The sequence below is a fragment of the Symphalangus syndactylus genome, chromosome 4, assembly GCF_028878055.3.
Source record: "Symphalangus syndactylus isolate Jambi chromosome 4, NHGRI_mSymSyn1-v2.1_pri, whole genome shotgun sequence".
Classification (NCBI taxonomy): domain Eukaryota; kingdom Metazoa; phylum Chordata; class Mammalia; order Primates; family Hylobatidae; genus Symphalangus; species Symphalangus syndactylus.
The window spans coordinates 115581347-115595111 of NC_072426.2; the positions used below are offsets into that span (position 1 = coordinate 115581347).

At 34.8% G+C, this 13765-nt stretch overlaps 1 protein-coding gene across 13 annotated transcripts in view; it reads right to left on the bottom strand.

Moving 5' to 3' along the window:
- The window catches only part of INPP4B (inositol polyphosphate-4-phosphatase type II B), an 849925-nt gene that overhangs the window by 56739 nt on the left and 779421 nt on the right, over positions 1-13765 (bottom strand). For all 13 annotated transcript variants that reach the window (XM_063637640.1, XM_055276001.2, XM_063637634.1 and 10 more), the window contains one exon: positions 9966-10120. In XM_063637640.1, the coding sequence (XP_063493710.1) occupies positions 9966-10120 (155 nt within the window). The remainder of the gene's footprint in view (positions 1-9965; positions 10121-13765) is intronic.

Genomic DNA, 13765 nt, shown 5'->3' on the forward strand with positions numbered 1-13765 from the left:
TGTGGAGATTCCTCAGGGATCTAGAACTGGAAATACCATTTGACCCAGCAATCCCATTACTGGGTATATACCCAAAGGATTATAAATCATGCTGCTATAAAAACACATGCGCACGTGTGTTTATTGTGGCACTATTCACAATAGCAAATACTTGGAACCAACCCAAATGTCCATCAATGATAGACTGGATTAAGAAAATGTGGCACATATACACCATGGAATACTATGCAGCCAGAAAAAAGGATGAATTCATGTCCTTTGTAGGGACATGGATGAAGCTGGAAACCATCATTCTCAGCAAACTATAGCAAGAATAGAAAACCAAACACCGCATGTTCTCACTCATAGGTGAGAATTGAACAATGAGAACACTTGGACACAGGGTGGGGAACATCACACACCAGGGCCTGTCGTGGGGTGAGGGTAGAGGGGAGGGATAGCCTTAGGAGATATACCTAATGTAAATGACAGGTGCAGCACACCAACATGGCACATGTATACATATGTAACTAACCTGCACGTTGTGCACATGTACCCTAGAACTTAAAGGATAATAATAAAAAAAAGTAAATAAAAGAGAATCAATGCAACAGATGATATGAATAGTGGAAATGACTTTTTTTTTTTTTTTTACCTTTCCTCAATATAGTTTGAGGACATCACAACCATTCACAGTTTAGTAAAAACAATGTGAAAGGAAGCTGCCATGACAAAGAAGCAATAATGACAGTAATAACAGTCATCACCACACATCAGTAATAGCCATGACAGCATTTAATATTTACTGATCCTCACTGTGTAACAAGTACTATATTAAGTGCATCAGTGATCATTGTCTCTTTTAGCACTCATGACAACCCTATTAGATGAGGATGCTGGTGAAATTATCACTACAATATAAGTTTGACTTTACCAACTTACTATGAACTATATCCAGTTACCAATTTCTTTATATATGTTGTTTCATTTTACAGATAAAGAACCTAAGACCTCTTAGAATTTCATTCCCACTGCTAAGAAGTGGAGAAATCAGGCAGTCTAATTCCAAAGTCCTTCCTCTTATCCATTTTATGTGCCATAGTGGGGCAGCCTGCTCTTTGCTGAGCTAGCCTAATTGTTAGATTTTGGGGTATTCAGAGCAGTGATTACCCCTAAATAATACTGTGATATTTGAGAGATATCACATGGGATTTGTTACTAATAAAATACCAATTTTGCAAATGATATGCTTTATAAATTACAGTTTTGATCCCCATAATGATGTCATTCACACTCCTATGAGTTCTGATAGGCTCACTAAATGGAAGAGAATGGGGTGTAATTATGCATAATGCATTTTTGCTCATAGGGCTTTAGGCCATTATCCTTTGAACATTAATAAATTATGCCCAGCATTTGAACTTCTCCGTAATCTGTGGTCTTCTGATCAGGAGAAAAGCTTGCAACATTTTGGGTACTTATTCATAAATACAGTTGCCTCCCAGTCCAGTTTTCTTTAGAAATTGCCTGTGAAGCCATCCAATTTGTTCCCTTGAACCAGTGTCTAGAGTGCTATACCCAATATTCAAGTTAGAAGAAGGGTTGAAACCATTTTATGACAGTGTTTACCAGAGTATAGCAAGCGTTCTGATGGAAGAAATGAAGTTTTAGACAGTATAATGATAATTCATTGAATTAATAGTTTTGGATTTCTTTGTATATGAGGACAAACATAATAGGCATATAGAGTATATGAATTCATGGATATCATTGGCTAGGACAAGGCAGTTAGTGTTTGTAGAAAAAATCATTAGGTGGTGAAATGAAAATTACTTCCTTGATTCTTTTGTCTCAACCTTCCAGGGGCATAAACAGACTCTAGGTTTTGGCATAACTGCTCTCCATAGATCATTCAGGTTTGGGCTGCCTGCATCTCAGCCTTCTTTAGTGAAAATGAGACCGTTCTTGGACTAGTTCTTGCTACACCTCATTTTCCAAGTGCAAAGGCATCAATCATCTCCCTAATCAACTATAGGTTTTTGTTTCTCAGATGGAAGTGTCTTTCCCTCATCTAAAGTGGAGCCGTCCCCCTCCCTGCTAAAAAGCCTCACATGATGTCACAAGCTCCTGTCATAGCATGATGCATTCTCTGTCCAAACCCAAGGGATGCTCCTGTCTTATTCCACTGTGCTTTCATTTAAAAAATAAAAATAAAGCGCATTTAAAAAAAAATGCGCCACTCCTGAAACAGGGTCTTCTAAATGTAACTTAAACACAAGAGGCCAGTGGTTTATTTATAAATGCTGGAAACCTTTCCTAATTTGCCATTATGTGCAAAACTCCATTATATGAAATACGGAAGATGAGATGAGTGAGAATCTGGATGGCCAATAAATGTTTAGACAGATATTTAATCTTATTTCGTGTTACTGAGAAAATATAACTTAAACAAAGATAGCACTTTTCATCCATCAGATGGTTAAAAACTCTTACAAGTATTGGGATGTGTGGAGAAATGGGAACACATGTGCATGGCTTGTGGCTTATAAATTAGTATAGCTATTTGGAAAAGCAATCTGGCAGCATCTAGCAAAATTAAAAATACAAATGCCTTACCACACATTATACCTATGGGTTTATATACATGGATATACATATGAGAATGTCTATTACAGTATTGTTGGTAATGGCAAAACATCAGATGTTTTGCCATTACCTAAAATTAACTAGGGCAATAGATAAATTGTGGTCTATTTATACAAGGGAGTATTATACAAGTTTGAAAGAAGATAATTAGATCTAAAATAAATAAACACAGATCTCAAAAACTTGATATCAGCTGAAGAAAATAAGTTGTTCGATGTACCACATATTACAATACTTATGTAAGCAAAATCACTTGACAAGTGTGATGAATGAATAAGCACTATTCTTATCCACTTAGATAATTCTAATACAGATTTTCCTAACTCCTGGCAACTTACCTAAATTGTATGGATCCTTAAGACGCAGTTCAGATTCCACCTCCTCCAGGACACCTCCTGGCCACAGTGATTCTTTTTATCCTCTGAACCACTTAATAATGAACACTTTCTATGCTCTGGACTCATTTATTTGATTCTGTTCTTGTGGGAATTAGCAGTTTCCCCATATAGGATGCTTAGTGTTATTCTTAGTGCATAGGAAGTCATTGACTATTAGTGGCTATTATAATTTCAAATATGTTTCTCCATTTGTATAGCATGGTACTCTGCCATAGTAGATATACAAAAGATGTTCACTTTTGACTATGAAAATGACGACCACATATTTCTATTAATGACCTGTTTTCCCAACTCACCTCCAGAGGTGGGTCTCCTGACACATTAATTACAAGATATCCTAACTTGCCAGTGAAAGCTGTGGGAATTCAGGAGTTAGACATTCTCTAGTTCCACAAACTGAGTGCTGAGTGCTGCTCTCTGGGGGCCCCAGATATGCACTAACCCTGACTCTAAGCTAAGCTGCTTCTAGATTCCCTGATGCTATAGCTAGGGCTCTAGCAAGATTTCCAAACCCTGTATCCCACTAGCCCACTGTCACTGAGAGACAATCTAAGCCTTTTAGAAACCAAATGTTAATCCTGAGACTTTTTTCCTAAGACCTCGAAGACCAGGAGAACTTCCCCATTTTAGCAATATCCAAGGATGCACTTTTAGAGAAAAATGTTTTAAGGAAGAACAAGCAGGATAGATAGAGATGGGGAGAGTGTAGAGAGCAAGGGTAACATTTCTCAGCAGAACACTTCATGCCCACTGGGTACAGAGACTTTAAATAAGTGATCTCATTTATCACAACACTCACAAGAGGGCAATGGAGCATCATCTCACCTTCACACATTAGGAAACTGAGGCCTTGAGATTAATTAATGTGTCCACCACTGCACAGATAATTAGTGTTAGAATAAGGAATTAACTCCAGGTCTTCCTGGATTTAAAAACCTGTGTTTGTGGCATAAGTTAAATGTATTTGTTTCAATTAGATTCATTTACATTGTATTTGATTTTATTAAGTTAAAATATATGTTTCACATCCTTCTACGTCTAGGCACTTAGTTAATAATTTTGGGAATTGAAAGAAGTGGCTGACTTGGAAAGATGTGGATAAAGCTGATGGCTGCTCTGGACTGTGGCCTCCACACTCACAGGGTCTCAAGTTGCTATGACTGGAAAACAAACACTATTAACAAAAGAAATTAGGGGAAATAAAAAGACCTCAAAATCATAATTTTTCTATCAATAGAATACTATGACAGTCTTGTCAGGTATGACTATAGGAAGAAGATCAACTAAAATTAGCACATACATTTTGTTCAGGAAGTTGAAGTCCTTTGTAGGCCATTCTTTGATTTCCCCAGAAAGATCAGTTCTCTTTTGGGGTTTATAGCGGATGGCTTATTAAAAGCTACTTGCTCTAACATGATTTCTAAGGATGTGTATTCCTTGCAGTATCTTTCACCTCACCTTCAGCTGAAGTAAAAACATCCCAAATAAGGTCAATTTTCATGTTTTTATTAATAACCCTGAAATGAAGGTGACTTTTCTCTCAGCTTATTCCTGTTATTTGCTGCAAATACTGACTGAAATAATGTAGCAAACACACCACTGAAACTCTCAAGGGAGGAGACAATACTTAGCAATCATGGAAAAACTGTTCCCAATTACGATGTTCCCTACAAACACATTCCTTTCAAGCAGTCAAAAAATAGCTGCAAACTCCAATTACCTATGTTTACAATGCTTATAATTCTATTTCATATTTGAAATAGGATATAATATGAAATAATAGCAGCTCTTCTCTAAAAGTACAATCAAAAACAAAGAAAAAAGCTCAAGTGGAAACAAGACTAAAGATGGAAGAAACTTTTCTATTCCAACAATAATTGAACTACATTACTTAAAAGTGAACCCTATAAGGGAGGAAGTCATACAAATACATCTTTTACTGACATCAATTGGTTAAGAGTCCTTTACTTATAAAGTAGAATACTTCATAAATTATGCTCCCCCAACAGATAAATTACAGGTGCAACATGTTGAGAATATGACATTCAATAAATGAAACTCAATAAGGCCAATGGGCCTTTTAAGTCTCTTATAAATTCAATATTTACTGAAATAGAATGACTAAAGCCCTGTATTGCAAGGGTGATACATAGGTATATGCTGGAACCTACTCTGAGTCTTCTTACTAATGGCATATTAACTATCCTAATTTTAAGGAGCCATGACAGATTGAGAAAGTAACGTAGTATAAAACAAAAGACAATTGAGAACCATGGTGTCACATTACGACTTTGTATAGTCATCATCCTAGAGTTCCTGTTAAGGAAAAATAACAGTACAATGGTATTTTTGTTTTAATTTACTTTATAGAGGCATTAAATTTCCCTATACAATTATTTTTTGTTAAAATATGACATTTTAAAATCCAGTCAAATTTATTATTGTATTTTTAAGGTCCAGTCCTAATTATCTATTAATCAAATGTTTGATTAATAGGAAGTTTGAAAGTTCCTTCTAAAAATGCTTTCTGCAAATGCATTGGGACAAGACAGCTCTTAGCATTCCATGGAGAGTCTAAAACTGAAAACTGAATTCTGATAAAGTATTCTCCCTTTCTTAAAAAAAAAAAAAACTGCAAATTATTGAGCCACCTTTGTGGTACAACTTATGCCGTAGGTGATCAAGGTAGAATTTTGCAATACACATACATTTCAAAACTCAAGGAAAGGATAGACATACCAGGTTTATAGTCTTGTCATAATGTCATTAAAATCAATTACCGATTTAAATTAAAATTGGTTTAAATAAAGTAGACTTTAGTCAAGTGGTTCTCAATCATGGTTCCATCCCAGAAACTAGTATGTGGTGGGACTTTGCCTTTAACAACAACAAAAAAAAGTTTTCTAGATTTCTGATGGGCAGTGAGGGTTAAGAATCACTGTTTTGGTCTTAACGATATAGGCAACCACTAAGAGATCCTTACAGAGTCAGATCACCCAGACACCTTGTGTTAATTTTCTAATCTGAAGAGGCATTTATGCCATTTCATCAAACAGATGGTACCCAAAGGCCCCATCAGGAGTGTGCAGCTGAAAGTAATACTGGATGTGTACAAAAAAGGAAGTCTGAATTTTTTGACAGTTGTACAAAGGGTGGCTTCAGGTGGTGAGCTGAAATGGTTTCTATTGTTTTTGAATTAGGATAATATTTGCCTATTTGTTTTTGAATTAGAATAATAAGACTTTTACTTTCATATTCTGCAACTTGTACTTATAGATATGTCACTATCAAGTGATAACTTCATATGCTTAATTTAAAATGCCTATGTATGCACAATACAACCAAATACATAGGACCCGAAAGTTTTAGAAACCCATGTTATTCATGTATTCCTTTATTGTATATCTATGGAGAAAAAAATTATACTATGTTCACTGGGTACTGTTCTAGGTACTGGAAATACGGTAGTGAACAAAGAGAAACAAAAATCTCTACCTTCAGAGAGCTGCTTCTTGTGGGGGGATTTCTGAATAAGAGCCAGATGGAGCTTTATTTATTTACTTTGATTTATATACCTTTGCTCATCATAAATAATTTGAAACTGCTACAGAGATAAGCACAATACAACAGAAAATACTTAATATAGATAAGAAGAAAATAAAACAAAATAAAGAGTGATATGATAACCTTGGCGAACTTTATTTTTCCCTTGAATTTTTACAATGAAGAAACCTTGGTGAATTTTTAAGAAATCCAGAAAAAATAGCCTGGAAGGTGATTGGAATAATTCAAAGGTAAAATAAACTGCAACTGATGTTAACTAAAATTAAAAGTTGCAGTACATTCAAAAACATGCAAATCAAATTCCTTTAAAACATTGATTTTTAAAAATCCAGAGTTGTTCCCCAGAATGTCTGTAAAGTTCTTAAAAAATTAAACCCTGGGACCCACCTCAGATCTTCTCAATTATAATCCATGTGAGGTCTAAACATATGTATTTCGTTTTAGTATAGGACATGTTGTTTTATTACAAAATTGAGCTCAAGATGACGATAACTTAAACTTCACCTTGATATACTTTTTAAAATAGATTTAAGGGGTACAGGTGCATCTTTGTTACATGGACATACTGCATAGTGCTGAAGTCTGGGCTTTCAGTGTAAACATCACCTGAATAGTGTACTTTGTACCCAACAGGTAGTTTATTCCTCACTCCCTTCCCATCCTTCCACCATTTAACACACCAATCAAACGTGTATTTTTTAAATTTCCAGAGGTGGTTCTGATATTCATTTAAAAACCACTGTCTGAAGGGTGGGACTTGCTAGATGACAGAGTGAGAAGCTAGGCAAATCTGCTTCCTCTCAAAAAACTCAACTGTAAAATATTGTCAGAATCCAGAATTTTGGGACCCCAGTAATCAATCAGCATTAAGCAGTAACTTGAGAAATGTTTATTCATGAACCACTCACTGTTGCATGTGGGGTAGGAAATTTATAAGAGTTATATGTATACAAATATTTATAAGAAATTTCTAAGGTGACTTATTTATCTTAAATTCTACAATTATTTCTAGATACATAATACACATTAGCATCAAAACTGTTTATCAAAAACCTATTCAGGGATTGTGATGCTTCCATAATTAACACAGCATTTGAAAACAATTGCACATTTTTAAAGTGCTATTTAAAGAGCTGATTTTCTTAAATAGGGAAGATACTGCATTTGAAACCTTATTTACAAGAGCTGCCAGGACACTTTATTTTAATATATGCTATTGTAGTCCAACCTTATGTCATAAAATATTCACAAACATAAAACTACAAGGATTGTAATTAGCTAGATTATACTGCACATGGAAAATGAGAGTATTAACATCACAGCCCTTGATTTTTTTATTTTTTTAACCAACATTATTTAGTGATTACCATGTGCCAAACATTGTTAATTCCTGTACATGTATCAATTCATTTAATCCTCGAGACACTCCTAAAATGGAGCGACTATTATCATTTCTGTTTTAAAAGATGAGGAAACTGAGAGGTACAAGAGGTTGAGTAACTTGCCCTAAGGGACTAAGAGGCAGTGAGAGACTAACTTGCCTATGGGTAATGTATGGCATATAGCCTGGATTCAAATTAGCTGGCTCCCAAACCTCATGTTCTTATCTACTCTGCTGTGTTGCTAGAGCTTGTAAACCTATGAGCCTGTGTTGTAAGGCAAAATACCCAGAGGGAAATGAAGGCAGTTATTAAAGAAAAGAACACATCTTATTTTCTTTAAATACATGCATACATATACACAAATACAGGCCAACACTCACACTCTGGCACAGTCCTCATATACAGACAAAACCAAAAGAAGAAGAAGATCACCAGAATACTAGGGATTTGAAGTTAAGCCTTTAGTGTTTTAGATTAAATTTCTAGTGCCTTACCTTAAAAACACAAAAATGAATCATCACAAATGCAATATCATGAGCAAATGTATTGCATATATAATGTCAATCATAGACAATACCAAAATATATTGTTCTATAGTATAACATGTCCAGTATATACATCGCCTTTATTTACCTGTTTGAATTATTTTATGTCTAATTTAAGGGTCCCCTCTTCTATCTTAAATAAACGGGCACACCAATTTCATCTTCCAGAATATTTCTTACCGAAATCAGTTTAGTCCCATGGTGTACCTGACCTATAATATCATGCATTCCTGCATTTGTTCCATCTATAGTGACATTTGTGTTCTTTTTCTGCAGATTTGAAGATTTCATACTTGAATTTGGTTTTTTACCATTAGTGCTGAGATATTATTTTTTGAAAGAAGTTTTTATATCAACCAAACATGTTGTATATGACTGAGATGTTCATGTCAGGCCTCTAAGACATCCTCACACATTTATCAAAAAATTATGATAGAGCTCCACTGAACAATGAAAATGCCAAGAGACATGAAATGGGATGAAATACAGAACTTCAGAAACCTCTCGTTAGTGAGAAAACATAGAGGCATAGAACAAGCACAAGCAAACGTCAGTGTCGCCGATGAAAGACTGCAGCAGTTAAAAGAAAACTGATAGCTAACGGCAGGCTAGATAAGAAACAGACCTCTCCAGTGAATCACATGACGTTCCTTTCTGGGAACCCAGAGCCTGTCCCATGCTTCCTAGTGTGCTTCTGAGCTAGGCTTTGCAGCAAAGAGACAATTTCGCTTAACTTTTTAATTAATGTGTGTCCTTGCTGATAGACACTGTGAATGAAGCACTTTTTCCTTCCCATTATGGCTTAGAGTTTAGATTTAATTACTGTGGAAATGAATCAAGAAACATGACTTCGGGCATAGCATTTTAAATGTTGGCAGAGTAACCATATTAATTCTCTATTTTAAAGTATCAGTGTCATCCCATCTTTATGATGAGTGATGTGAAAATAACTTTAGAAAGGAGGTTACTGACCCAGAGACTCTGTGGGCCATGGGAATATCACCTATTAGTTGTAATTTGGAAAGCTTTTGTTTGGATAATGAGTTTCATTTTGCAAGTACTCATAAATACTTGTGCATCATAAAAATTTGCTCTTAAGGTGTTATATATGAGATTTTCGGGGCCCCTTAACTTGAGCCAATGAGCTAATATATAATATCATATATAATCATGCACATCATCAAATGTGTACACAGCCACATTTTCTAAAAATGAAAAGTTCAGAAAAGTAGCCTAAAATGAGTAGGGGAAATATAGATAGAGATAAAATTATTATATAGGTAGAGAAAATTATCTCTCTCTCATGTCATAAGCTATAAGCCATGAAAATACAGTAAAGTTCTGAAATATTTAGTCCTCCAATAAAATATGTATTTCGAAAAAATAAAAAATAAAAACAACTCAAAATGACCTTAAAAGGAAAAAAAAAACTTGAAAAGCATGTGAGATACCTTCTCATGCAATCCAGCGCTCGGATAAAGAAGTCCTTGTGTAACTGGTGCTCATCTCTCAAGATTGAGCATTGTTCAAGTGTCACTGACATTGATGTCCTGTCTTTGGCACTTTTACAACAGGTGAAACGAATACCATTTAGTTTGCGGCAAATCTGTAACATATGTAAAAATGAACGTTTATTGTTCATTTGTAATACTGTAAAGTATTGGCCTCCTCCAAACACTTCTAGTCTAAACACATCAAATATAAATTTGGGTTTCTGTTGATAGTCAATTGGTTCAATCGGTCTCATCAAATGTAAAAGCATTACCTTTTCATTTCAAAAGCCAACGCAATGGACCTAATTTATTTAGTTCTTTGTACATGAGGGGTGGAACTGTTGAAGCCATATAAGATGTGAAATATCCAGCAGAGGGCGCAGCACACTACCCGAGGGGGTGCCTGGTCTGCAGTGTATGACAATGCTAAACTAACCCCAGCTCAGAAACAACAACTTCATTGTAAAGAGAAAAACAAACAGAAAACAAACAAAAAACAAGCAAACAAAAAACTATATTCCCTGGATCAAACAGTTGATTCAAATCGTATATAGCTAACATTCTCTTATTTTACATTTAAGAAACATTTGCTAGTCTTGGTTTTATGTTTTGAGATTTTAAACATCCTCGTGGTGCCTCACAACAGACAAGGAAACTACTCATCAATACTAAAAAGGAGAACAATAGAAATGGCCACTGTTTGTTGCAAATTGACTGTGCTTTAGGGTACAACACTAAGAAATTTCATATACATTTGCTCTTTTTAATAAACTTCACAGGGGCTGGGTGCAGCGGCTCATGCCTGTAATCCTAACACTTTGGGAGGCCAAGGCAGGAGGATCATTTGAGCTCAGGAGTTTGAGACTAGCCTGGGCAACATAACAAAGCCTCCTCTCTATTAAAATAAATAAATAAATTAGCTGGGCATGGTGATGCATGCTTGTAGTCCCAGCTACTTGGGAGTCTGAGGTGGGAGGATTACTTGAGCCTGTGATCATGCCACTGCACTGCAGCCTGGGCAACAGAGTGACACCCTGTCTCAAAACAAAACCTCCCAAATTAACAATAAAAGTAAATAAATAAACTTCACAGAACTCTAGAGGAAGATATAATTGTTTTCATTTTACAGATGAGGAAACTAAGGTTTAGATGGGTTAAGTAACTTGCACATAACAGAGCAGAACCAGGATTCAAACAGAACTCTACTTAAGTTCAAGAATCAAGTCTTTTAACTTCTGTTATGTTCTGTTTTCCTCTATGGTTCTTTCTTTTTGTTATTCTGATTTAAGTCAGAGAAAAATCACTGAGCATCAATACTCTCTTGTCTCATTGCCTTATGAGTAATAGGGGAATCATTCCATTCCTTTCTCTTCTATCCCATGGTAGGGTTCTAATATGAGATACCAATAATCAACTTCGGCATTACAATGCTAATCAGTGTGCATTTAAAATAGATCTAATGTGATATAACAAAGGTCTTCTTTATTAGCTGTCATCAAGCAGTCTTTAAAAGTTGTCTGCTTTTAAAAGAAGGTAAAATAATATAGCTAATCTAGAATTTATTACCATGTTTTAATTGTGATTCTTAAACTTGAATTTATACATCAATATTAATTCAGACCTTTGGTACTTCTATTTCCAATATAAGTGACAAGAAAAATGTGAGAGCATGATTTCTCCATACAATCTTCTTACATCTAAAAAATTATAATCCTTTCAAATAAATAGTATTTCATTTTTAAAAATTCTTATATTTATAATAATAAAATAGACCATAATGGCTATTTATGAGATATGATTTTTAAATTGAATTAATATTCTTTAAAATTTATTGTTACTATCATATGCACTTGTCCTACTTAGAATATTTAATGTTCTAAATTTAAAGTCTAGTGGAGGTAAGGGCACTTCCATCAGAGTACACAGGTTAGGCCTTGATTTCTACAATACCTGATTTAACACACTTGATTGTCATTTGTCCTCTTTAAATCTTCACTTTTACTATTTAAACTTAAAGAAGATAAAAACAAATGACTATTTTTATTTTTATTATTATTATTTTTGAGATGGAGTCTCACTCTGTCACCAGGCTGGAGTGCTGTGGCTCAGTCTCAGCTCACTGCAACCTCCAACTCCCTGGTTGAAGCGATTCTCCTGTTTCAGCCTCCTGAGTAGCTGGGATTACAGGTATGTGCCACCATGCCCGGCTAATTTTTGTATTTTAGTAGAGACGGAGTTTCACTATGTTGGCCAGGATGGTCTCTATCACCTGACCTCATGATCCACCCACCTTGGCCTCCCAGAGTGCTGAGATTACAGGCGTGAGCCACCATGCCTGGGTACTTTATATTTTTCAGTTAGAATGTAAAACATTAACTAAAGCAGTATTTCATTAAATAGATTTTAAAAAGAAAGGAAAATAAAATACAAACAAATATTAACAAAATATTTTTGGAAAATATCAAATGGAATTTCTGTATTTCTTTATTTTAAGAGTATCATAAATAGGCCCATGATTTACAAATAGAATATTGAAACTGAGGCATTAGCTAACAGAAATGCTACTAATCATTCATTCAGTGGTGAATTGTGAGTAAATCATATTTGGTCAGTATACACACTTCAAAAAAATATTTTAGAAATGTGTGGGATTTATAGGAAAACTTTTTCATACATTAAAATGGGAAATTTCATATACTAAGAGAAAATATACACTTGTGTTTACATATGTGTATCCTTAATTTATCTATTTACATAACTTCACAATATGTACATAATGACACATTTATATGTTTGTAAATCATCAGATGGCATGAGTATCAAACTATCTTCATGCTGTCATGTTTTCAGTAAAATAGAAAACACAATTTATGACCTAGCATTGTGAAATTTTTGTTAGAATTAACAACCGTAGTGGTCTTAGAAGATACAAAGAGCAGCCACACTATTAAAAACAACCGTCATGTAATATAGTATGGTGCTAAATGGAACCAGTGTAAATGAGCTGCCTGAAAGCAACATTTCATATTGTTACCTTTGATGTTCTTCCCTGGGGCTCCAAGAAGGCAGGAAGGGAAACTAAAGAAGCTTTCCTCTGCCTTGCTTTTGGTAAATTATTTCATATGGGCTTATGGTAAATTATCCATTCCTTTTTTCCCAGAAGAAAGTAAATGATATTGAATTATAATTGAAGCACTGTAAGTAGGGGAAAACTTTCTGTTTTAAATGCTATGGCTAGAGAATGAATAGAGTATGCTAGAAGCATGGTTAACCTGAGCTCCAAATTATAAGAGTAACACCGCAGAAACTGCAAACATGGCATTTATCATAAAGATCTTTAACATGTACCTTTCCTGATGGAAGGATGCATTCCTAATGAAAGGATGTTTGGGTCTGAATGTTTAACATAATTCATAAATTTCATGTGAGCTATGCCTCAACGGTTACCAGATAAGAGCCTTAAAAATACAGGCATTTTTTTTTTTTTTTTACCTCTAATTCTTCTAGAAACCTGGAGTGAGAACACAGGCAGCTCTTTTATCCCAAGGGCACCATTAAATGAGAAAGAGCTATACAAAATATAGTTCATTACCCCAAGAGCAATCCATCAGTAATGAATTCTATGCCAACATCTAAATTAACAAACACATTTATAAGCTCATTAACTGAACAATATGTCCAGAAGCCTTATTAAGGCTGTGAATCAGAGATCTGATAACCACATTCTGTTGAAACCATATGTCTCTAAAGCAGCAATT